This window comes from Lepus europaeus, chromosome 4 (assembly GCF_033115175.1).
Source record: "Lepus europaeus isolate LE1 chromosome 4, mLepTim1.pri, whole genome shotgun sequence".
Lineage (NCBI taxonomy): Eukaryota > Metazoa > Chordata > Mammalia > Lagomorpha > Leporidae > Lepus > Lepus europaeus.
Window position 1 is genome coordinate 51,699,758 of NC_084830.1, and position 26,605 is coordinate 51,726,362.

The 26,605-nt window shown below is 36.7% G+C and overlaps 1 protein-coding gene across 1 annotated transcript in view; it reads right to left on the reverse strand.

Annotated features, from left to right (window-relative positions):
• Window positions 1-1,096: 1,096 nt before the first annotated feature.
• Window positions 1,097-26,605, reverse strand: part of SLC26A7 (solute carrier family 26 member 7) — a 132,133-nt gene continuing 106,624 nt past the window's right edge. The window contains exons 13-18 of the mRNA XM_062189506.1: window positions 26,161-26,298; window positions 19,834-19,882; window positions 8,610-8,710; window positions 3,919-3,973; window positions 3,733-3,836; window positions 1,097-1,132 (exon numbers count right to left, since the gene is read on the reverse strand). Coding sequence (XP_062045490.1) covers window positions 1,097-1,132; window positions 3,733-3,836; window positions 3,919-3,973; window positions 8,610-8,710; window positions 19,834-19,882; window positions 26,161-26,298 — 483 coding nt within the window. The remainder of the gene's footprint in view (window positions 1,133-3,732; window positions 3,837-3,918; window positions 3,974-8,609; window positions 8,711-19,833; window positions 19,883-26,160; window positions 26,299-26,605) is intronic.

A 26,605-nucleotide genomic window follows, 5' to 3' on the forward strand; every position in this document is an offset into this window, starting at 1 on the left:
AAACAATCACCTATACAATTCCTCCTGGTTTATTGTACTTAGTTGCCAATTATCCTGTTTGATGGGAGAGCTTACAGATAATCATATCAAGCCCCCCTCTAATAAGAGAAAAAGAAAACCATACTATAGAGCTCTATCTACTGTGATATAGATAGATAAGTATATTATATTTTATTATTATGTCTATGAAATAAGGAAGCCGCAAACTAGTACAGATAATCTTATACTAGAATAGCACAAGGCTATTCTACTAGTAGTATTTTCTCATCTAAAAATTATATATGTAAAAAATTTCAAAATGGGCAATTTCCATATTTCTGGCTCCAAAAATACTTAAGCAGAAAACAAAGCCTCTTAGAGGGGATGGGAATGTGGAGACTAGAATTATCTGTACTGAAGATCCTAAGCATTTGCATTACTCATAGCAAAATTAACTTGGGTCAAAGATTTGGTTTTATTGGGATACCAGTTTTCTTCTACATGGGAAAGCCTTATTGGAATACTTCATGAAAGGATGTATTGAAGGGTATAAATAAAGATCAATGGTTTCTAGTTTGTCAATTGCTTTTCTTAGTTTTTTAGTAATTCCATTTTTCTATTGTACAAGGTAATTTAACCTTATTGATGTTTAAATGGCTTTTGTGGGGTGAGGAAATAGGAAAATTGTATATTTACTAAATTGTTTTTATGCTATGAATGATCCTGAAATCATACAAATATTTGGCTTATAAATGTTCCAAATCTCTTATGACAAAAGCATTTATCACTTTTACAAATTAACTTACAACAGAATAGACATAAAATGGCACAACATAGTGTAGTCAAAGGAAATCAAATCATGTTTACCCATCAGTACACTAAAAAACTAAATGCACATTGACTTTACATAAAATAACTAAGTGAACCTGCTTACTCATAAAGGTTAGGAAAAACTGTTGCCATATCTCGTTCAGTAGATGTGCAGGTACTAAGACACATCCTACTTAGTAGCAGAGGCCATCTGTGGAATCTAAATGAAAAAGGTGTGCAAAATGCCAGAGTACGGCCTCCTCAGGGCAGCTGCTGAAGACAAGAGGTGTACTGCAACAAAAGGGCCTCAGAGTTCACTGTGGTCACAGAGTTTGTTCAAATTCTGAAATAGAAGAGAAACAAATCAGCATCTGCCACTTACTCCACTCTTGAATCGGTACCACAGTGAAAGAACAGTAGCAACTGAAGCAAGCTGAACAGATATACTAAGAAAATGGGCATTCTAAGAGGTAACAGAGAATACTACCTTAACACCCCAGGTTGGTCCATGGTCAGACTGCTGACTTGGAGACCTGCTCTACCACTTAAAGATGGCATAACTTCCCTCTGTTTCCCATTTCTAAAAAAGGGACCAATAGTATTATCTATGTTATGACATTGTGGCAAATTTAGTTAATTAATATGGGTAAAGCCTTTAAAATATTCCTGTAACACAATGAACACTCAATACATGTTAGTTATGGAATAATAATATAATAACAATATACTATTATTTCATAAATACATACTGTTATGATTGAATGCAAGAAGGCTGACCCTGGGCGACACCAAATGTTCTACTAGGGATGAGGAAAGGCAAAATGATTTAAAAGTCAAAGGAAAAGTTACAGGAAATCAGAGGTCTCAGAACTAAAACTAAACCATAAATACAAGTCTTTGGAAAATAAGTTTACCATTTCTGATCATATTAGCACTAGACTCCACAAATAATGTTGCAAAACAGGACAAATAAAATAAGCTTGAAGACAAGGGTATCACAGCAGGAAAAAATATCTGCGTCTGGCATTGGAGACAGGTAGATTCAAATTCCCGGGACAGCTAATGCTGCAAGAAGGATTAAAGCAAGCCGTTCATCCTTGATAGATGATAAAAGCTTCCAGGAGCGGGGACTGATTTTTCTACCAAGGGCCATTTGGATATTTACAATATCATTTGTAGACCATACAAGATTTGCAACTTAAGGGGTCAGCATCATGGTGCAGTGGCTTAAGATTCCATCTGCAATGCCAGTATCTCACATGAGTGTAGATTTTATCAATGTCACTACTCCAGGGGTGAGGAATGTTTGGCCTGCAGGCCAGGTAAGTCTTAGCTGCTCCACTTCTGACTCAATAGATCGATGAACCAACCTGGAAGACCCCGATGGAGTTCCAGGCTCCTGGCTTCAGCCTGGCCCAGTCTTGGCTGTTGAGGCCATTTGCAGAGTGAACCAGTGAATGGAAAATTTTTCTGTCTCTTTTCTCTGTGTGTGTGTGTTTGTGTGTGTGTCCCTTTCTCTTTGTATACCTCTTTCAAATAGATAAATAAATAATTTTAAAAATTCACTTAAAAGTAGCCTGCTGGGCAGACTCATAGAATGGCAAACGCCCCAAACAGCACTCCGGCATCAGAATCAACCCTTGGGGCATTCGGATCTGGCTAAAAGGCCCATGGGAGTCTCATAGGCATGGAAAGCAAAAACAACCTAAATGAAAGATCCTGGTGAACAAGACCCCAGCAGAAGGAACAGGCCATCAAGGAGGGAGGTGCCTTTCTCCAAAGGGAAGAAGGAACCTCCACTGCGATACGGCCTTGACTAAACAAGTTCAGAGTCGGTGAACTCAAGGGGCTTCCATAGCCTAGACAGCTCATAGCAAGAGTCTCGGGTGATTGCTGACGTCATAAATAAGAGTGCCAATTGTTAAATGAACAACGGGAGTCACTGGGTACATGCTCCCCATGTAGGATCTCTGTCCTTAATGTGTTTTACTATGAAACTTAAAAACAACACTACTAGCCGAACAATACCCTATACCTTGTGCAGTTGTGTGAGTGCAGCCTGTTGAAATCCCTGCTTAGTATATACTAAGTTGATCTTCTGTATATGAAGGAAATTGAAAATGAAATTCGATGAAGGGCGGGATGGGAGAGGGAGTGGGAGAAGGGAGGGCCGAGGGAGGGAGGGAGGTTGGGGGGGGGGCACAACAATACAAAAGTTGCACTTTGTAAATTCACATTTATTAAATAAAAAAAAAAGAGAGAGAAAAAAATGTAGCCTGCTGGGGCTGGCACTGTGGCATAGCAGGTAAAGCCACCACCTGCAGTGCTAGCATGCCATATGAGTGTCAGTTCAAGTCTCGGCTGCTCTACTTCTGATCCAGCTCTCTGCTATGGCCTGAGAAAACAGTAGAAGATGGCCCAAGTGCTTGGACCCCTACACCTACATGGGAGACCTGGAGGAAGCTCCTGGCTCTTGGGTTCAGAGCAGCTGAGCTCCTGCTGTTGTGGCCAACTGGGGAGTGAACCAGCAAATGGAAGACCTCTTTCCCTCTCTCTGCCTCTGCCTCTAACTGCATTTCAAATAAATAAATAAATAAATCTTTTTTTAAGTAGCCTGCTATAGATTTATTAAATTTTGAGTCCACCTGTGGTTGCCCTGGCAGGGCCAGACCAAATTTCATGGGCCCGCAGCCCAGATGTTACCCACCTCTGGAGCAGTGACATTGTTAAAAGATCCAAATGATGCTTTAGAGATCATAATTAGCCCCCCAAAAGGAAAGGCAACAACCTTCACTTGTGGCAGACAGCTCTGTAGTAAAGAGAAATTTCAATAGATTCTAGATTTCAGAAGGGTAATAAGTTTTAGAAAAAAACTGCAAAGCCCTTGGTTCTATGTTCTTATTTCTCGTAACTCCTACATACCAAACAACTTATTCCACTCACCTTATTTGAATAGCTGTTACTTATTGCAGCAGACACTGATTCAAAAAAAATTGGTTTCTCTGAGTCTAGGTTTCCATAGTACTTCATTGCTTTAATCAAGGAAGCTACAAGAAAGAACAGATTATATAAGGGCACACATGGAGCAGCAGCAGAATTGTGGTCAACGACAGCCCAGGACACTATTACCTGTGCAATTGGCTAATGATACATCCACACTCCTGCTCTTACAGTCCATGTAAATCTGAAAGAATATTTGAAATGTTAATTAGTTACTCTATTTTCAGTATAGCCACAATTAATTCAGGATAGCTGGCAGGAAGCAATAAGATGGACTTCAGAAGAAAAGATGTTTCCATTTGAGAGAGAGAGAGAGAGAGTGAGAGAGAGAGAGAGAGAGAGAGAGGGATCCTGTTTATGAAGTCAAACCACCAGAGGGAGGCATTGTTACATGGTTCGGCATAACACGGTGAGTGCCTAGAAGGCCAAGATCAACCCAGCAGGGCATTCACCTTTACTGACACTCTATTTGGCTGCTTAGATTTTCCACTTTATTTAACAAAATGAAAAACATCATCTTTCTATTCCTGTGACAGTGATATAAAATGTTCTCAGCCTCTTCTGTGGGTAGCCAAAGACCCACTTGTGAAAGTATTGAAAGCTGCTGACTTACTATTTAATATTTTATGACAAGTTCAGCAGATTCAAGGACTGTGTAAATAGCAAGCACGGGGAGTCAGTTGAGCAATTTCCTAGATTCCAAGCCAAGTTTTGTTGCTCAGCCTCCTTTGTTAAAGATCCATCACAATGAGACATTCTCATTAATTTGCTTGGCATACATGAGAGAGTCTTGTCTCTTTTAAGGTTTAGAAAATCTCAAGTAGAGGAGCCAGCACTGTAGTGTAGTAGGCTAGGCTGCTGCCTCCAGTGCTGGTGTCTCATATGGGTGTTGGATGGAGTCCCGGTTGCTTTAGTCCTGATCCAGCTCCCTGCTAATGACCTGAGAAAGCAGTAGAACATGGGCCACGTGCTCAGGCCCTTCTACTCAGGTTGGAGACTCAGAAAAGCTCCTAGTTCCTGGCTTTGAATTGGCCCAGCTCCAGCCATTGCAGCCATTTAGGGAATGAACCAGCAGGTAGAAGACTTCTGTCTTCTCTCTGTCTATATTCTGCCTCTCAAACAAATAAACAAATCTTTAAAAAAAAATCTCAAGTAGAAATAACATATAAAAGACTCTGATCTTAAATTCACCCAAACCAAAGTAGTGCATGGAAGGCAGTGAAAGCAAACTTTTATTGCTTTATTAAATATTATTTTAATAATGCCATAATGTTTACAGTAGGGTGCTTTTGGTTATATAGTGGTAATATATCTTACATATAAAGTACAAAAAGCTGCATTTACAATCTAAGAGAATACATGATATACCCAGAATTTCCTCATATTCTTCCAGCAGTAAGTAGTTCTCTATGAGAATTGTGAAGAATTATGCATCAGTTTGAGCATAAATGAAAAAGCAAACAAACAAACAACTAAATAAAAAATGCATGGACTGGGAATTTGCCATTGAATAGATGGTTCCTGCTTCTGTAGGATAAAATGATTAATTCAAGGTGACCTCTCAGTGTTTGACTTTTTCTTAAGCTCGATGAAGTACAAACACATTGCTGTGCATGGTTTGTTGATGCTGATAAACATAATCTCCAGTCCACTGACCTCTCCAGTGTCCCATGTCAAACAGTAAATAGAAGTCAGTGCCCCTGCTTCAGCTGAGATCTCCCAAGAGAATGTTCCCTTTGCTAAAACAACTACTAAGAGAGTGCGGGGATGTTGTTAGAAGGTGGGAAGACATGCATGGCTGAAGAGTCCCTGCAGCTCTTTTTCTGGATTCTTTGCCAGAGTGGTTGGGCCTAAGAAATAACAAGCTGGTATAATGTTACAAATTACAGAGGCTCACATTACTGAGTACTCAGTCACTTTTAAACTCTATGTTAGGGTCTTTCTATGCAATCTGTCATTTCTGCCTCTCAACACATGGATAGAAGGAATGCTTCTACGTCCAGTTTATACAAAATCAAACAGTTCTTGAGCATAGACCACAGCACTAGTGCACTGCTGATATTTGGATCCAGGGTGTGTATATCTTTAAAGCCTATGTTCTTAGCATATGTAATAATGTTACAATAATGAAGTAAACTGATTGGTAATAAAGACATTAAAAAGGAAAAGTAATTCAAAATTGCTTGTTTTGTGTATATAGATGAAGAAAAAAAAAAACTGACCAAAGATAAAAGGCATTTTCTGCAGATTTAAAAATAAATGGTTGGCAGTTGATTTCTCCATCACTCCATTGTTTAGAATTTTATAATCATAAGGTGAAAGATAAAAAAAACAAACACTACAAAACCCTCTTTCTCAACAAATCCAGTACCCAGATTGTTTGGATTTCTCTGAATCAACCTTCAATCCTAAGATCATTGAGAATAAGATACCATTCCCTTCTCTTTACTAATCTTAAAATCTTGTTTTTCACTCTTCAGAGAGGGCAGTTAATAATTCCAGAGACAAATTTAAAACAGAGTTGATCAAAAATACAAAGCCGGCGCCGTGGCTCAATAGGCTAATCCTCCGCCTAGCGGCGCTGGCACACGGGGTTCTAGTCCCTGTCTGGGTGCCGGATTCTGTCCCGGTTGCCCCTCTTCCAGGCCAGCTCTCTGCTGTGGCCTGGGAGTGCAGTGGAGGATAGCCCAAGTGCTTGGGCCCTGCACCCCATGGGAGGCCAGGATAAGCACCTGGCTCCTGCCATCGGATCAGCGCAGCGCGCCAGCCGCGGCGGCCATTGGAGGGTGAACCAACGGCAAAAAGGAAGACCTTTCTCTCCGTCTCTCTCTCTCTCACTGCCCACTCTGCCTGTCAAAAAAAATAATAATAATAAAAAAATACATATATCAGCCTTTCCCAGTAGCAAGAGAACCCTAGTCCAACCTTTCTCAAAACAGGATCCTTAGACCACCTGCATCAGAATTACCTACAACTGCTGAAAATGAAGATCCTGGATGTGACTCAGGATCTAGGAGACTACACTTTAAACGTGCACCTCAGATGACTGCTAAGCACACAAGTTCTACACTTGAGTAACAGACAGTAAGTACAAGTGCCCAACACAAGAAGGCCTCCAGCAATGAGGGCCTATGTGTAGACAGCCCTGGTTTAGCTGCAAGAAAGTAAGAAGAATTCAGATTGAATTTTACGTCTACTTATGCAAAGATTTTAAAGTAACCAACAAGCAAATAAAAGTATATTATGTGGGAAAATAGTAGATTGTCAGAAATAGTTATTAGATGTAAGGTCTAAGATATTTTAACCTCAATTATCTTTGCATAGCTATTTGCTTCCTAAATATCTGATAATTCTGAATCAAAATCAGCCCCTCATTTTCACAAATGAATAAACCGAAACCCACACAAATGAAATGATTTCTCTAACATCTCAGCTGCACTGAGATCCCACAATTGGACTTTATACTAGCAGTTTAGGAAACACTGACCTCTGTATTATCTTGGGTTTGAAAATTTGAAGTTTCAAAGTAAGCTTAAAATATGAATGGACATAGAAGGTATGCAATAATGCAACAAAATCATCAAATTCCACCTTGTGAAGGGACCATTCAAGGCTTCTGATATGAACTCTTTAAGAGGCAATGTCCAATCTCCACTTCTATCTACGCTGAGTTACTAATACAAGGCTATCCCATCTACCATAAATAAGTGAACAACTGGACAAAAATAGGAAAGCAACTATATTCAGATAAGGAGCATCAGGCAGCACAGAACTGCACTCTCTGAGAGAAGAATAAATGAGGATGGTCCTCTGATCTGCCACAAAGCATTCCAGAGTCATGATGTGATGAGATCCCCCACACAAAACACTGCAGCTTCCCTGAGCTGCGTAAGAAGAACCAGAGTTCAGGGAGGCTTCTAAGGGTCAGATTTGGAGAGCACAATAAAAGGGAGGGAGATACGCAGTGAAAGAGCTCCAATTATTTGCATAGCACTTTAACAGATGCTTTGAATAAATGCAAAGCCACAAGGTTAGAAACCACAGGACTCCAGGGCAAGAACATTTCTGGGCACAAGCACCTGAAGACTAGGTGAGCTGAGCAATGTGCACAGAGTGGGCTGAGAAGCTAGGACACCAGGAACAGAAGATTCTCCAGCCCCAAGGTCCTCTTCCCTCCCGGGACAATTGACAGCATTAAGGGAAAGAACAGAAGGAAAATAGGAGAGAGGCTCTGTATTAAAGTCAGGGGCAAAGGGGAAATCTCATAAGGATTTGATCTTTCCCTGAATTAGCAAAATTAAGGATTTTTCTATTTGTGGAAAATAGGAGTTTGTGAGCTGCATCAGTTTTTTTTTTTTAAATAAGCAAATTGGGTTGTAATTTTGCACACCTAGCTCATGCAGACCCCATAAAGATCATGGGGTACAGAAGACGGCACTATTACCCAAGGGTACAGAGAAAAATCCTTGCCCTGTGCACTGTTTAGAGACTAGGAGTGACACTGGCCCAAAATCCTGCCATCACCACAGTGTACCAGCAGGGGCTTTCTTCTTCTTCCTGGAAGCCTTGTAAGCTAACTGACCAGCAGAAATGATGCCCACTATATCTCAAGTCCATGTGCTGTGAATGAATACTGACACCCACACATGCATACATCTAGAAGCCTGATCTCCTGAAAACAAATCTATGCCCCTGGCAAAGAGGCCGAAAAGATGAGTATGGAACAAAGCAGGCTTAAGACATTGGAGCTGAGATGAGAGAAAATCCTTGTTACTGAAGAGACAGGAATTTCTCAGTGTAAACCCAGGCTGTAGAAATACCTCAACCAGCATGGAGACTGAAGAAGAGTCAAAAAAGGTCAATCCACTGCAATCCAGGATTAATGAATACTTCTCACTAGTGCAGCGCTGCGAAGCTTCTTCTGTAGGAAGAACAGAGACCCAAGTTATGGAGAAGTCTTGGAGATTTCTGCTACTGAATTTGCTGAATGGTGGGAAGACAACAGTGGCCATGTGATTATTAACACTACATCTGAACACTTCGTAGCTGGCATTGTAGTGTAGTGTGTTAAGCTGCCACCAGCAATGCTGGCATCCCATATGAGTGCCAGTTCAAGTTCCAGCTGCTCTACTTCTGGTTCAGTAGGTTCAGTAGGCTAATGGCCTGGGAAAGCAGCTGAGGATGGCCCAAGTCCTTGGGCCCCTGCAACGCAATGCCAGAGCCGAAAGAACTTCCTGGCTCTTGGCTTAGACCTGGCCCAGCCCTGGCAGTTGCAGGCATTTGCGGAGTGAACTAGCGGATGGAAGATCTCTCTCTCTCTCTCTCTCTCTCTCTCTCCCTCTTACTCTCTGCCTCTCCTTCTTTTGTAACTCTTTGAAATAAATAAATGTTAAAAAATGAATAAGTCTGAACACTTCTTATTTTTAATACTTTTAGTTAATTACTAATTGCCTCTGAACTTTGCATTTTGATTATTAAAATTTTATTTCAGGAAGTTATCATATAACCTAGAGAGAAAGATGGAATAAGCTGATTACCCGATAAAGTGAGGTTCAGCAATGTCAAATGCTTTGGAGAGAATATCTTTTTTTAAAAAGAATGTGTGGAGCATTCACTATGTGAATGAATGGTCTAAGTAATTTTCATGTTAGTTAGTTTATTTATTAATTTATTTATTTAGAGAAGAGGGAGGGAGAGAGAGAGAGAGAGATCTCGCATCCACTGGTTCACTCCCCAAATGACTGCAATGGCTGGAGCTGGGCCAATTCGAGCCAGGAGCTTCTGCCAGGTCTCCCATGTGGGTGCAGGGCCCCAAGAACTTAGACCAGCTTCTTCTGCTTTCCCAGGCACATTAGCAAGAGTGGGAGCAGAAGCGGAACAGCTGGACTCTCACATGGGATGTCTTCACTGCAGGAGGCGACTCAACCCTCTAGGCCACAGTGCTGGCCCTTGGAAAGAATATCTTGTAGGTTAGTGCTAATCACAGACAAACTCTGAGGCCTCTAGACATCCTGAACAGTGTGCTTTCCACGTTATCACACTGTTTCCTAAAGGAGCAAGCCAACATGTAGAGCCCTGTTTGGTAACGAATGAAATGTTTGTAATTGGGGGCCCAGGTATTAGGAAACAGTCGACTCTTGTTGAGACTTTTTATGCAAGGATCCATGTGAGGGACTGGAAAATTAAACTTCATTTCGTTCACAGTAAATCTCTGAATACACCTAACACCCACCACCTCCACCCCCAAGACTTTATTTAGGAGCTCATTTTGTCTTTTTGATTGACATTCTCTGGGCCACAGTTTTCTAACAGAAACAGGGCCCCATTTTGGGTTCCTCTTGGGAGCACTATGACTCTCAAAAAAGATCATGTAGGCAAAGATTCTCCCCTTATTATTCTACCAAATAAACCCAAATCTATTATGGAATTCCCTAAAAAAAAGTAAATTCTTAATTGGAATATTTTTGCCAATTAAGATCCTCAGTACTTTCCCTTTAGCAGCTACAGAAAAGTAGAAATATGATTGTTTCTCAATTCGGAGAGAAGTAAGAAGGAAAGAGTGCATTTAAAAAACTGCTACTTAAGAAAAAATAGGCAAGCAGAAATTATAAAATAGTTATGAATATTGTTATATGGCAATAAAAGTAAAAAGCTACAAAATAATTTTAATGTATTTGAAAAGTGGTATTCATGCATGAAATTTTTTCCAAGTTTCACCTTAAATATAAATTAAGATTTATTAATTGGATAATAACTATAGAGAATGTGTTTTGTCCAAGATACTTTTTTAGATGTAGTGGATGATAATCAATATGTGTGACATCCTGTTCCTTTTATCAAGGAGCTTATAATATCCTTGAGTGCCAAAGATAGCACTGCTATACAAATGACATGAAAAATAAAAAGTAGGGAGATATAAAAAAGAGAAGTCTTATTGGAGTGATCAGGGAAGATTTAATACAGAAAAGTAGCCTTGAGAGATGTGTAAGATTCCATAGAGTAGAAACAATGTAGAGACGTAAGAATCCCAATCATATGGACAGCCTTAATTAGACACCAATGATAGCTTAGGACCTAAAACTGCCTGCTCCTATTCAAGCAACAGTGATGGAGGGCCAACAATGTGACAGGAACTCTAGCAGTGCCTTGCGCTTCCATGTCCTTTCATGAGAAGGGAGGAAAAGTGTTGGGTATAGACTCAGGCTATGTTTCCATTGGCCTAAAATGGTAAAGTAGAACTTCAAATAAAATAAAAAATAATCATAAGTTAGCTTATTTTCAGACAACTCAGTGGTAACCGTTATCAATCACAATTTGCCTAATTAAATCTAGGGCTTTACCAATAAAGTATTTAATCATTTCTTTATTATTTAAATTTACTTATTTATTTCTTCAAGTAAAAGTTGCCCCTGCTCACTATCAATGATAGGAAAGGATTAAGATTACAGAAAAAGTAAAATACTTATTATAGGCAAAGAATACTGACTATAATGATGAGTGGACTGTTGAGTCATAAAAATACACATTTTATTAAATTTTTGTATAACAAAATATTTTATTAAATTTCTGTATAACAAAAGTTTCTAACAGTGAATGATCAAGAAAGCTTTTCCAGAAAACATCAATAATTCATTATATATATATATATATATGATTAAATTAGATCTCCCCTTAAAAATTAGATTTAAAATTTTCTGGTAGCACTAATAATGCTTACAATGCATGTTGATATTCAATATTTGATGGTTTCCTATAACTATCCTTTGGAATATATTTGTTTGATATAATAAAATATGTATGGTTTCTCTAAAGACAGAAGTAGGTTGGGCCAGGTCATATTAGCTACCAAAAGTCAATTATGTACATATTTTCCCAACTGTATGTTTAATAACATAGATTGTTTGATTTCTTGCATAATATTTGCTGGCTTAAAATCAATCAATAGAAAATACATAAACTATGTAAAATGGTAAAGGCTACAAATTAGGTGTTTCTCCATAATCCCACCCTAACTGCCCTGCTCCAAGTAGTTTTGATAAAGGTTTTCAAGCAAAGCACTGTTTAAAGGTGGTATACTCCTTTTAAACATAAAAAAAAAAAATCAGCTATTTACCAGAATCCAATGACTTTGATTAAGTAACTTAAACCACTGATATATTCAATAATGGATCAATTAGCCTTTTCTTTCATACATTTCTACAACATTTTGCTAACCATATGATCTATCTTTTATACAATTTCATATATTTCAAACTAAACTGCAATCAAAATTTTTGTTCATTTTGTAGAAAAAAAAATCAGCATTATCATTTAACCCTAAAAGTTTAAAAAGTAATGAATGATGAATTGTTCTGAGATATTTACATCTCTTTTTTTTTTTTTTTTTGGACAGGCAGAGTTAGTGAAAGAGAGAGAGACAGAGAGGAAGGTCTTCCTTTATCTGTTGGTTCACCCTCCAAATGGCTGCTACGGATGGAGCACTGCACCAATCCGAAGCCAGGAGCTAGGTGCTTCCTCCTGGTCTCCCATGCGGGTGCAGGGCCCAAGCACTTGGACCATCCTTCACTGCCTTCCTGGGCCACAGCAGAGAGCTGGACTGGAAGAGGAGCAACCGGGACAGAACCAGCGCCCCAACCAGGACTAGAACCCGGGGTGCTGGCACTGCAGGCGGAGGATTAGCCAAGTGAGCTGCGGTGCCGGCCTACATCTCATTATTTAGTTACTAGAAAACATAATAATAATATCTGCAAGAGAGGTGTGGCAAAAATATATTGCAATCTGAAAGAATTTCTGCAATTGTTTTATTTAGAAAACATGGTAGTGCATTGCTTTCCCTAAAAGAAGTTGCATAAATTATTATCCATAACTATATGGCATGAATTCTAACATTCCATTCCATAGCCAGCACACACATACATATTCAATTATGACACATTTTTCTAGTGAGGTCAAACAAGAGCTTAGAATTTTTCTCAATTCAGTAATTCAGGTTGTCACTAGTAGATTATACGATTTAACTGGTATTTTGAACTTAGAAATACTAGAGTGCAAAATAATCTGCATGTATGTGATCCAGAGATTGGTAATTGTCTCCAAATGACTAGAAAATGGTGATAAAAAGGTTTTGAAAATTCTTTAAAAAAAAAAAAAAGCTTTTTTTTCTTTTCTATCCTACCATATTTATAATGTCTACATTGTCCTTGCCTTTTTTTGGTCATAATTTCATAATTTAAGTGTTGATAGATTAATTATGTAAACATTTGGGCTTTATCAGTAGAGATACAAAAATCTATTGTTTGAGAACTCATTCATGCCGTGTCTTGCTTTGTCTTTTATTTTTACATCTGCTATTCCTTTAATCAAGTGTGTGTATATTTTCAGAAAGAAACAAAACAAAATAAAGCAAGAGTCATGCCATGTAGTTGTGAACAATAATTTAAGGCAGCTATTTTAAGAGAAGCAGTTCATGATGTTTCTTCTAAATAAAAAAGACATCCTTAATTGTTAAGTTACCAATTGACTCAAATGAAAGTGTAAGCACAATGGACATTTCTGAAATCTTTCCAAAATAAGTAAAGCTTTACATTATACATTATCCTTTTAGTTCTGCCATTGTACTGATTTTATGGCTATAACCTTGTGCTGTAAGCTTCTAAGTAAATCAACCAGTGCAATAAAAATCACATCACCCTGGAAAAGAGAGGAGTGAATGCACAGCTAATATCCTGCCTTAAGCAAAGTGAAGTAGGCTTGCAGCATGTGCAAAGGAGACAACTAATCTATACCCATGTGGAGTGTGGTAAATGATGAGCTTTATCTACAAAAAACAACATTTCAGAAAGAAATTAACCATCAGGTGTGGGTGTGCAATTAACTCCAGACGGTAGAAGCCAGCTCTTTCCTGAGGAATATTCATTAACTCCTTTAATTAAAAAGTATTCATAGTTGCATAATTTAGGAGAGCTTTCATATACTTCAAAAGATTCTTGACAGTCTGTGAGTCGCACAATTTTTTAAAAGAAACTATTTTCTGTTGGTATCAATTAACTGTTGAGAAGCAGATTTACATCTCTAATTTCTCAAGAAACAAGGGTGCAATAAACATTTAGGACAAACCACAATACTACCTTTAGAGACATTTGCAATATTATTGAATGTTTCATTCATTTATAAATTCATTCATCCAGTCAGAAAATATATATATGTATTCAGTGCTTAATTTAAGATCTATCCCAGGAAATTTAAGTATACCAGTTAACAAGAAGAGATGATGGTCCCTATCCTAAAAATACTCACAACCAAACAGGGAGACAAGTTAGTTGAACTAGTTATTTGAAGTTTTCCAAGTGGTGAAGAAAGTGTGCAGACAGAACTAAGGAGGCATGGGAGACTGGGTATGATAAAATAATGAACCCACAAAGATGTCTACATCTTAATCCCCAGCCTGGGAATATGTTACTTACATGGTAAAAAAAGAAGTTTCAGATAAAATTAAATTAAGGGTGTTGGGATGGAGAGCTTAGTCTAGGTTGTCCAAGTGGTCCCGATGTAATCCGAAAGAAACAGGAGATTCAGAATCAGAGAAGTGTGGTAAGAAGGAGACGTCGGAGAAAGATACCAAGTTGTCGCACTGCTGACTTGGAAATGGAGAGTGGGGCCAAGAGCCAAGGAATAAAGGTAGCCCTGGAAATTCTTCTAGACCCTCCGGAATGAATACAACCCTGTCTGCCAAAACCTTGAGTTTTATGTCCAAAAGACCCATTTTAGATTTCAATCACCCAAAACTGTTAAATACTAAATCTGTGCTTTCAAGACATGAATTTGGTAGTAATTTATTACCAAAGCAATAGGCAACTTGAATACATGGGTTGGTGATTTGATGGATGGGAAGGCGATTTGGAGGGGTAAGAACTTGTTTAGATATCAGGGTCAACAATGGCAGATCATGTCTAATTTCTTCATCCTTGAACATGTAAATATAAATCATTGTCCCCATGATTTAGTAGGTAAATATGACTATTTCAAAAAGGATAAGAAGTCTTTACTCACTGGAAAAGAACATAAGTTAATATAGGAATGAAAGAAAGAATGCGATGTGTGAGTCAAGACCAGGGGGGTGATAAGAACACAAGTTGGAGAGTAGGTAGTTAAAGCAGAACTGGAGCATCCTAACTCTAAAACCAATATTGAGACAGGGGGCCTCTTGGTATTAGCATAGATGAGTGAAATGTTTTGGGATCCAAACTACCAAAAATAGTAAAGAAAGATTTTTCCACAAGTAGAATCATTTTTATTTTGATTCAGAGAAATAACATGATTTCTGTCTTTTATGTAGCTTGCTTTGTATATTTTGGTTATGCTATTATGTGCTCAACTCCAAATCTTTCCCCTTTAAAAAGATTGTTGAGGAAAGAAAGGGATTTCTTTTTTTTTTTTTTCCTTTCACCTTACTCACTTGCTTAGTCAGTTTATGACATCACTTTGGTCACTTCGAGATCTATTCTGTATCCACCCAGAACCCACTGGATGGTCTCACTTTGAGTTTACCATCCTCCACTCTAAACTCATCTTCCCTTTCAGCCACCCCATTGGGTTCTCTGTCATTCCCCGTATGAGAGCTTCAAAACTTCAGAATCGTTTTTCTCATAGCAGAGAAAATCAATACGAAAGTCACACTAATTCATTCTGAACATGATCAAGGACAGAATCAGTCACTTCTGTGACTGAAGTGAAAATGTAAAGATAATGAAACCAAGAGCTGCAGGTTTCAGTAATTAAATTGGGAGATTAAATCAATCATGAGGGCGGTGAACATAATAATATATAATGGTATATAAGCATCAAGAGAAGAGAGCAGGATAGTGTTACTAAACAGGAGAGAGAGCAAAGGACCAAGGGTATTTAGAAGTATCACAAGAGGGGAGAGGAGGAGAATGGCAGAAGAAATATTCTGATCAATGACACCAGGCTGCTATAAAAGGCTACAGGTGTCAGAGTTTCATAAGGACACAGCAAAGGTGGCCTTATCCATTAGCTGCCGTCCAGTGCAAAGTTTGTGTAGGGATGCAGAACTTAGAACTCCCTGAAAAGGTTCTTGGTAGAGCAGGCCAGTAAAATGTTCAAGAAATTTTCATTAAGCAAGTATTATACCAGAAATACATAAATATCTTCAAGAGCACATCACAAGAAAGTAAATGTGCTACAAGACATTAGAAAAGAGAAGCTGACATGTGAACTTCATTAGTGTTTGTGTAGAAAAATACAGTTACTCATATATTTCTAGACCATTCTATTCTATTCTACATGCTATATTATTATTTAGAATATATCACATGCTGTAACACAACAGATGTTATGATGTGTGTTTTGTCCCTTACATAAACATGTTACATATTATTTATCTATTGTATTGTAATTTTGGTTGTTTCCAGTTTAGCCCGGATCATAAGCAACATTCCTATAAAGGATCTTGCATGTATTTCCAGGAACAAATACTTAGAGACGTCATTTGTATAGTCTTTAGAAGTGCAAAAATTAATATGATTAAACTGTTTAAGTTTAAATGGAATTAGAATCTGTTTTTCTTTGCCTTGTTTTTCCTCCCAAAAGTATGTTTAAAAGATTAATACAATGTTCAGTATCATATATATATATATATTATAAACTCATGTATAAATATATGATGATTTATATATACCTGCTACTTATGTTAGACATACAGGTGTTTTTGATGTTTGTTTAGTCACAAACTACAGTGTTTCTCTGTGTGTGTGTGTGAGAGAGAGAGAGAGAGAGAAAGGGAGAGAGAGAAAGGGAGACAGAGAGAGAAAGAATGAACAAGCACATTCTCAACTTCTGTTCATTTCCCAAGCGCCTCCAATAGTGAGGGTTGAGCCAGGAAAATCCTGGAGCTGGGAACTCAGTCTAGCTCTCCCAGATGAGTGGCACAGACCCAACTTCTTGAGCCCTCACTTGGGGGTTTGTTGAGCCTCTTAATTGTGTGTTTATTCTCCATTTTTGTTTCTGTCTTTAAATATTTCCTCCTTTCTACTTGTATTAGATTCATTTTGTATTATCTTTTTATATAGGTAATTAATAAGTATTTTAGCCTTCATTCCTAATATATGCAGTTCAGTATGCAAAATTTCCAGAAGTACTGATTTAGCTGCACCATTTTAAGTTTTGATATGCACCATTTTACTTATATTTTTTCCTCTGTCAATATGATTTCTTCTTTGAACAACAGAGCTTTGCAAAGAGTATTTCCTGATATCCAAATTTATCAGGGATATTGAGTTATCTTTCTGTTATAAATTTCTTTCTGGTAAAGACTTCCAGCTTAATGGTGTGTCAATCAGAAACCTGCCTGTATAATTTCCATTTTTGAAAGGCACTGAAATGTGCATTCTGGCACAATACATAGTCAACAGAGAGACAATAATGGTCAAAAGGTCTCTCCTAGTTCTCCACCTGAGAACACAGCAGCCCAAGCCTGGCATCCAACTGAATCCTCAGCCAAAGACAAGATTGCTTGCCAGTTATTGAGAATAGTCTCCCCTTTTCCCAGATCTTTAACCACATGCTTCTGAATCATGCTCACATCCATTGTAAAACATTTTTTAAAAAAAGAAAAATTCTCTTGGTTCTTTCTCTTAATAGTGATGCTTATATCATATACCATTATAATCTCTTAAATTTAGTAATGATTTAATCAATTTGTGAGAGACAATTGTTTGGATATCATTAATTCTACCATCTGGTTTTAATTGAATTGTCTGACCAGGGGAGGGGAGGAGAAAAGGAGAAGAAGAAGAGAGAGAGGGATATTCCATCTACTGTGGGCACTCTTCGAATGCCCACAATAACCAGAGCTGGTCCACCCAGAAACTAGGGGCTAGGAACTCCATCAGGGTTTCCTGCATGCGTGGCAAGGATCCCAAGTATTTGAGTCATCACATGCTGCTGCTCAGGGTGTGCATTAACAGAAAGCTGGAATCGAAAGTGGAGGTGAGACTTAATCCTAGTCACTCCCAAAGGCATGTTAATCTGCTCTCCCTTGCTAGCTCTCTCCAACTCTCTCTCTCTCTCTCTCTCTCTCTCTCTCTCTCTCGCTTGCTTCCATTTCCTCAAAATTGGTCATCTATTAACTTCTTGTCCCTAGTAATAAACCCAAAATAGAAACAAGTCACAAATTATCTGAGAAACAATAAATAAAATTAGAGTCAACCAAAAAAAAGAGAAAGAGTTAAGGCTTAAGAAGTAGGGCAATAACCTGGCATTCTTTTCATAAATAACATGTTTTAACTGATTTCCCATTATTTAAAAAATTTTAATGTTTAAGGTGGAAATACTAATTACTTGGATTTGATCATTATACATTGTGTACTTGTATCAACTTATCACACTTTACCTCATAAATATGTTTAATTATTTTATACCTACTTTTAAAAGAGGAAAAAAATCAAAATTTAAAAAAACTATCCACTTTATCCTAACCTTCAGCATAGAATTATTTACTCAAACTTGTGACCTAATAACAGAATTATGTAATGTGCTCTTTTGTTCTTTTATAAGTCATGTCATTTCTTTAGCTCCATGCTTTAGAAAATCACTTATTTTGAAATATATATTTAAAGTAATAGATGTAATTATACTTGCAATACATTTTTTAGAAAGTCAAATGAATTTGAGATTAAAATTATTTCAAGAACATTCAAAATGAAAAGGAAAACAAGGACTGGTGGTGTGGTGTAGTCAGTTAAGCTGCAACTTGGCAATGTTGGCATCCAATATCCACCAGTTTGAGTCTCAGCTGCTCTACTTCCAATCCAGCTTCCTGCTAATTCACTTGAGAAGGCAGTGAAAGACAGCGCAAGAGCTTGGGTCTCTACCACCCATGTGGGAGAATCAGATGGAGTTACAGGCTCCTGGCTTTGGCCTGGACTAACCCTAGCTGTTCTGGTTTAGGGAATGAATAGTGAACCAGCAGATGGAAGACTCTCCCTCCTCCTCTCTCTCTTTCTCTCTGCATTTCAAATAAGTGAATAAATAAATCTTTAAAAATTTTTTAAAATGAAAAACATATTTCTCAATAAATACAATAAAACAACCTGCATTTCCACCTAGCTAGAATTTTCTAAATATATATCATTATCATGTAAAACAACTTAAGAGAATTTATTACCATTATATTAAACAAAAGCCACAATTGTGCATTATTTAACAATTTCTAAGAAAAGATAAATATGCAGATTTATCCAAATTCAACTCTAATTCTTTTATCATTTAGTTTCCATATTATCATAATGCTTTTCACTCACATTTCATAGTAGTTTATCATTTCTTCCTGTCCTTAAATTATTTTTATACTGAAACAAAGTCATGTCAACTCATGAGTTTCAACAGAAGGATAACTAAATTTCTAGAGAATAAACATTGACCTGGATAATTTATCAGGCACCTCCACATTAAAACATTTGTTTGTATTACCCAAATATGTAATTGTTCTAAATTGGTGGTTTTTTGAGGAGGTAGAAATCCAAAATCAAAACAATGATATTTGAGGGAAAATTCTGATCACATTAAAACTAAATATAATATCATAAATTTCATTTTGTATTTGAGTATTTTAAGTAAATAAAAAGACAGAGGAAGAAGAAAGAGAAAGAAAAAAGAAAAGGAAAAACAAGAAGAAGGAAAAGATGTAGGAAAGGGTAAACAGAGGAGAAAAGAGGAAGAGGAAGCAAAGGAGGAGGGGAGGGAAGAGCAAATAGAAGAAGGAGGAGAAAAGTGAGGAAGAAGAGGAGGAGGCAGAGAGGAGGAGAGAGAAGTAAGGAAAGAAAGGAGGAAGAGGAAGAGTGGAGGAGGCAGCAGACACAGAAGGGAGACGGACTGAGAAGGAGAAAGAAGGGGGAGGGAGGAAGAGGAAGAGGAGAAATAGAAGAATAGGACAGAGGAGGGAGGAAGACAGGGAGAAGACTTTACTCTCTGGTCTGTATTCAAGTCAGAACACTTTGACTTCTCTTTTCCTTAAAGCTAACTCACCATTGCAGTTGCCATTGGAGAGAGAATTGAGCAACGTATTTTGTTCACACTGAAAGAAAACAAATATAAAGAAAAGTAAATATTGTAAAAATTCATATGCTATTCATAGCATATCTTTCTTTTCTCCATAAAGAATAATAAAAAAACTCTACTAATTATGTTCATTGTCTTGTTCGCAGAATGTTACACAACAAGCTTTGATATAATAAAATTATTATTATTTCTAAGTATAACCATATACTAGTAAATAATTTATGTCATCAAGTCAGACCATCTTTTTTTAGAACATTTTCTGCAAGACTAAATTTGTTTTGCTTTTAGACAGAAATTAAACATTTGTACATGTTTCTCATATAACATATCCAATCAGAAATTTACATTAACAGGGCATACTCAGGTGGAGAGCCCTTGATCATATATTTCATATTACACAAAAGAGAACCATTTATCTCCAGCTCTATGAAAATGCCTGAGAAATATTTCTGACTTACAGAAATGCTAGAGATGAAAATAGCTCTGCCTCGGAAGATTACTGACATCATAAATAAGAGTGTCAATTGCTAAACCAACAACAGGAGTCACTGTGCACTTATTCCCTACATAGGATCTCTGTCCTTAATGTATTGTACTATGCAAATTAACGGTAAAACTAGTATTCAAACAGTACGTTACACTTTGTATGTATATGTGGGTGCAATCTGTTAAAATCTTCACTTAGTATAAACCTCCTGTATATAAAGATAATTAAAAATGAATCTTAATGAAGAATGGGATCGGAGAGTGAGTAGGAGATGAGATGGTTTGCAGGTGGGATGGTGGTTATGGGGGGAAAAACCGCTATAATCCAAAAGTTGTACTTTTGAAATTTATATTTATTAAATAAAAGTTAAAAAATAAAGCAAATGGCTCTGTATCTCAGTTAGGCTTCTCTGATCATCACTGATAACCTCTGACAAGATCAGATGCTGTCTACTTCTCAAATAATGGATCATTATTTTTTTAATGATGATGATAATGATGATAATTGACATTTCTTCTGAATTCATGGTGCATCGTGGACTTTACATTACCATGGAATCCCCAGAACAATCCTGTGAAGATATTGACTTCATTCGCTGCAACAGGGACTTAAACATTAGAAAAGTTAAGTAATGATCAAAGTCACAAAGCTAGTAAAGGCGTAGGCCACAACCAAAGCATTTGCCTTCCTAATCACAAACCTTGTGTTCCCAGCCACTGCATTTAATGCTTCTCGCGTGAAATCAGTTTTCATCAAATGGTGGCCTAGAAAACTTCTATTTTCTCTTCTTCATGGGCAAAGGTGCAGCTTATATAGTTTTAGACTGGCTCTTTCAGTTACCAGCTACACAATTTCCACTAGGTTATTTTACATTTCTAAGTCTCAATCTTCCTTCTATGTAACATTGAGACACTGTCACTGACATTGTGGTACTGGTGATGATTAAGTTAGGCAGTCTAATTAAAAAGATTAGCCCCTTAGAAACACTCAACAAATGTGAGTTTGCTTTCCCTCCTCAAATATATTTCATCTGACAGAATTATTTCCTAAAATTTATATAGACACTTCACACAACTCCACACACCTTAAGTGTGGGCTGCACACAGGGAGTCATTTCCAAAACATACCATGTAAAAATGGAGAAAATAGAGTGATTGTGCAGTGGAGAAAGCTAGCAAACACTACCTCAAGGTGCTCAATAAACAACAAACAAGAACAGTTCAAGTTCATAATATTTATTCTTTTTAAAGTATATTTATATAAAGAGAACAGATTTCATGTATTTCATATCTACAATTTTAAGCTCTTAAAATTGTATATACTTCTCACCCTCCCTCTCTCCATCCTTCTTTTTTTTTGTTTTTCTTCTTTTTAATTTTTGACACAACATACTTTCAATGTACTTTAGAGTCACAGGCTTAATTGTTCACTAAGTAAAGAATTCAACAAGTAGAAAAATAGAAACATGACTGTTACACAGGAGTATAGACAAGACCTATCAACAATAATCAAATATCAAGATGTCAGTTTCAGTAATACATGTTACATTTTTGTACTCAATATATTGGCTACCACAAATCAAAGAAAAAATATAGGTATTTGTCTTGTTGAGTTGGGTATTCTTGATATAATGAGAAGGGTATAATGACCTCCATAATGTCCTTAGAAGTATATACCTGAATAATACTACTATAAATTGTCAGAGTTGTCAAAAAATTTGAAATCCATTTTGGAAAACAGAATGAAAGTTCCTCAAAAAATTGAAAACAGAACTACCATGTGATCCACCAATCCCCCTACTGGGTATACATGCAAGGGAAATAAAATCAGTATGCCAAAGAGCAACTTGAACTCTAATGTTTCTTGCAGCAAAATGCACAATAGCCAACAAATGGAACAATAAAGAAAGCGTGGTACAGATACACGTTGAAATAAACATGGATAGAACTGGAGGCCAATTTGTTAAGTGAAATAAGCTAAGCACAGAAAAAGACAAGCATCACATTATCTTCATATCTGGAATCCAAAAAAAGTTGATCTCATAGAAGTTAAAAATGTAAGAGTGATTATCAGAGGCTGGGGGGAAAAGGGGAAGAAGGGATAGAGAAGCCTGTTTAATGGATTCTGAGTTGTACTTAAGAGAAAGTTCTGATGTTCTATTACACAATAATGCTATAAGGTGAATATAGATAATGATAAATACTACTATTTCTTTTTACAAAAAGAAAGGGTTTTGAATGGTTTCACCATAAAGAAACATTAAATATGTATATTACACAATGTTTTCATGTGTTGACACATCACATGATACCCCATAAATATGTACAATTTTTATGTGTTAATTTTTTTTAAAAAAATTAAAAGACAAATTTGGGAAACTGTCATAGTCAAGAGGCACATAGGAGCTGTACAAGTAAATGGAACATGGTGTATATGATATCCTGGAACGAAAAAATGACATTAGGTAAAACTGAAAAAGAATGAATCACAAACTTTCACTCATGGTAACAGAACTAATTTGGAAGTTGTAACAAATATGCCACACTAGTGCAAGATGATGATAATAAGGGGCCTGGGTGTGATGCATGTAGGATCTTTATATTATCTCTCAATTTTTCCATAAATTGAAACTTTCAAAAAAACAAAATGGATTTATAAAAATATACCTTGCTGAACAAAAAAAAAATTGGGGGTAAATAACAAATCAATTCTTTTCTTCAGAAGAGGAGCCACAAAATGGTGATTAATATTACTTCATGAGTATCTGTAGTCTATAAATAATATGTAGAAATCCATCAAACATTAGCATCCTGAGAGCTCCTAACTTTTGTATTATGGCTTATATTGCACAGTATAACAAAACTGTAGATCTTTTTCAGTTTGTGTTTTGAATAGTCTGATTTCCCTGCCCTGGAATATTTTAAATGATCCTTCCATCACCAGTGTCTGTTGAAAATACACCTGTCAGAGTAGAGTAGACATGGCATCAGCCAAGTACAGAGGTTCAAGACAGCATACTCAGCATAAAGACAGCAGGAAAAGATGCAGCTGAGATCAACTGATGCAGACTCATTATCTAAGACTGAACTTGGAATAAATGCATAAGCTTTAAACCAAGAAACAAATATCCTTGACAGATAGCACATAACAATAACAGGAGATGCAGTTCCAGACAACCCATTTAACCATTTTATGTGCAGGTCTATCCCCAGTTCCTCAGACAGCAGCCTTCCAGATGGCCATCTCAATCTTTGATATATCCTTTAAAATTTATGGTATGTACATAATGTTTGCATTGTTCTCATCTAGTAGAACTCAGTCTTAACAGATCCTTTTTTAGCAACAGAAAGTTCAGAGTTAAATAATACCCTTTGCTGTCATTACCTACCCATAACTTGAATTCAAGAAATTCTATTTGATTATTAGATTCACATTTCTAAACTTCCATGAAGGCAGAGTCATAAATGGGATATCTCCTCACTGCAGATGTTATTTAAGAGCTTTATTTCTGATTCGACATGTTACAAAATAAACACATGCTAATTTTCAACTCCTGAAAATAAGTTGGAGTAAACTTATTCTTGCAGGGCAACATTCTAAAGAAAAACTACTAATTATCAATAATTGATTAGCTAGAAGAATTTTGCAGTAGATCTAATAAAGGCCATACAGTAATATATAATTTCAAGAAGTAAATTTGCATCTTTGAAAAATAAGACAACAAACTTCTTGCAATTTAATTAGATTATTTGGAACTTTGTTGTGTTTTTTTTTTTTTTTTTTTGTATACAGAAGATCAGTTTAGTATATATTAGGTAAAGATTTCAACATTTTGCCCATATAGCAACACAAAGTGAAAAAACTACCATTGGATTACTAATTATAGCATTAAATAGCAATGTACAGCACATTAAAGACAGAGATCCTACATAATTTTTTTTCAAATTAATTAATTTTCTATGCCATTTCCATTTTAACACCAGGTTGTTTTTTTTTTTTCATTTCCAATTCTCTTTATATACAGAAGATCAATTCAGTATATAATTAGTAAAGACCTCATCAGTTTGTGCCCACACAGATTATTTGGAACTTTGAACAAATCCTGTTAGGCATGTAGCTTTGAGTTTACATTAGTCCACAAGAACCTACATAACATAATATGGCTTAGGACTGCCATAGTATTTAACATGAATTTGTGAAAGAAACAGACCTAGTATTTACCTGAACAACTAAAAATATACTTTCCACTTTGGCAGTAGAGCAAATTCTTCTCAACCCAAATCTATCGGTGGTGATTCCCCGTACTGTGCTGAAAATCAAACCCTAAGAAGTTCAAGGAGGAATTAAGAGAGGTCCAGCGATAGATATAGTCAAGGGCCAGTGTCATGCTTGCAACCTTTGCACTAGCACATGGCCTCGTGCTTAGAAAGGTCTCCAATTTGGTTTAATGCTGTGCTGTCATCAACTTGAAACTACTAATAACTTTTAAATAGGGGCCTAACATTTCACTTTGCCTGGATCCCTGCCAATTATTTATATGATCCTAGACGGAAGACCTCCATGATATGGATCATGGTGAGACCCAAAAGCAGCAGTGTGAAGCTGTAAGAGGCAGGGATGTAATTCAGAAAAACTCCTTACACACAAGAAATGGGACAGCTAATATTTCTTATGTATTTGAGTGACTGAGAGATAACAAGTGCCCATGAATATAACAGAAAGAGAGGTATGATGATAACAAGACAATTTTTCAGTATTGAGTAGGTCACAAACTATTCTGAATGCTTTGCATTGTGTAAATTAGCTCATTTTAAAAAAAATCTCAGTTACAGAAAAGGAAACTGAAAAACAAAATTCAATAACTCAGTTAAGATCCCATAGTTAGGGGTTGGAATTGTGGTCTAACTGGTAAAACTGCCACCTGAGACACCAGCATCTCACACAGGCGCTGGTTCAAGTCCCGGCTGCTCCATTTCCAATCTAGCTCCCTGCTAATGTGTCTGGGAAAGCAGTAGAAAATGGCCCAAGAGCTTGGACCCCTGAATCCACATGGGAGAGCTGGATAAAGTTCCTGGCTCTTGGGTGTGGCCTGGCCCAGGCCTGGCCATTGTGGCCATTTGGGAAGTGAGCCAGAAAATAGAATCTCTCTCTCTCTCTCCTTCTCTCTCTCTCTCTCTTTTTTTCTATCTGTCTGTCTCTCTGTAACTCTGCCTTTCAAATAAATAAATAAATCTTTTAAAGAAAAAGATCTCACAGTTAGTAGGTGGTAAACCCAGTCAGCTTAGTTACTGATTCCATGATCTTAGTATTGCAGCAGGGTTAAGGATACAAATGATGACTGATGGGTCATTCACATTAGATCACACTAATGCACTTGATTCAGTGTTTGTTAACTGTCATGACTTAGGAAGATAAAGTTTGCTGAATTTTATAATAATGATAAAAATAGTTTATTCTTTTCTTAAGTCATTTATCATGTTCTATCACTTGGGATGGACTTAACACATTTTTCTTCTTAAAAGTTCCCTTTAAACTATATTTTTTATTTGTTCTTCTCTGGGCTGTAGGACCTACTATACATGTCGTTTAGATATATATTGAATGAATGAATCAATGAGTGAACAAGACAGTGATAACCTAAAAGCTAACTATAAGAACAAAATAAAACATAAAATAAAATATTAGGTCTTGCTGAGAGGGAAAAAATCTCCAGACAATTTGATAATGCATTGCTATTTATACAATATATTTTTTATTTCATGATTATCTATAGTATGGCACCCTAATTTTGAAACCACTTCTCTTACCTTGCTGATATCATCAAGTGCCTGGCTGTTGACATTTTCCTTTTGGATGATGTTCATTACATCAGTACGAAATTTCTTGGCATTAAGGAAAACAAGTGGGTTGTTTACTGAGATGATTTTCACCTGCTGCAGCATTTCCTTAAAGAGGAATAAAAGGAATAGATTCAGATCTCTGAATTCAATAAAGTATGTAATAGTTATAGCCAATGGGTGTAAAATTTTACAAATCCAAATGCCACTCAATTGTAGAAGCAATGTATTAACTACTATTTTCATTATTAACATTTATTTAGATATTAATGTACTACCATATTTCTTAGGGAAAATATGTACTTCACCTTTACTAAGAAACATGGGTAATCACCCATGAACCAAGCCTAGAATATTCAAATATCAGGAAGATCTAGCCTACTGAAAAACCACTTTTATTCAGCCTATCAGTTGA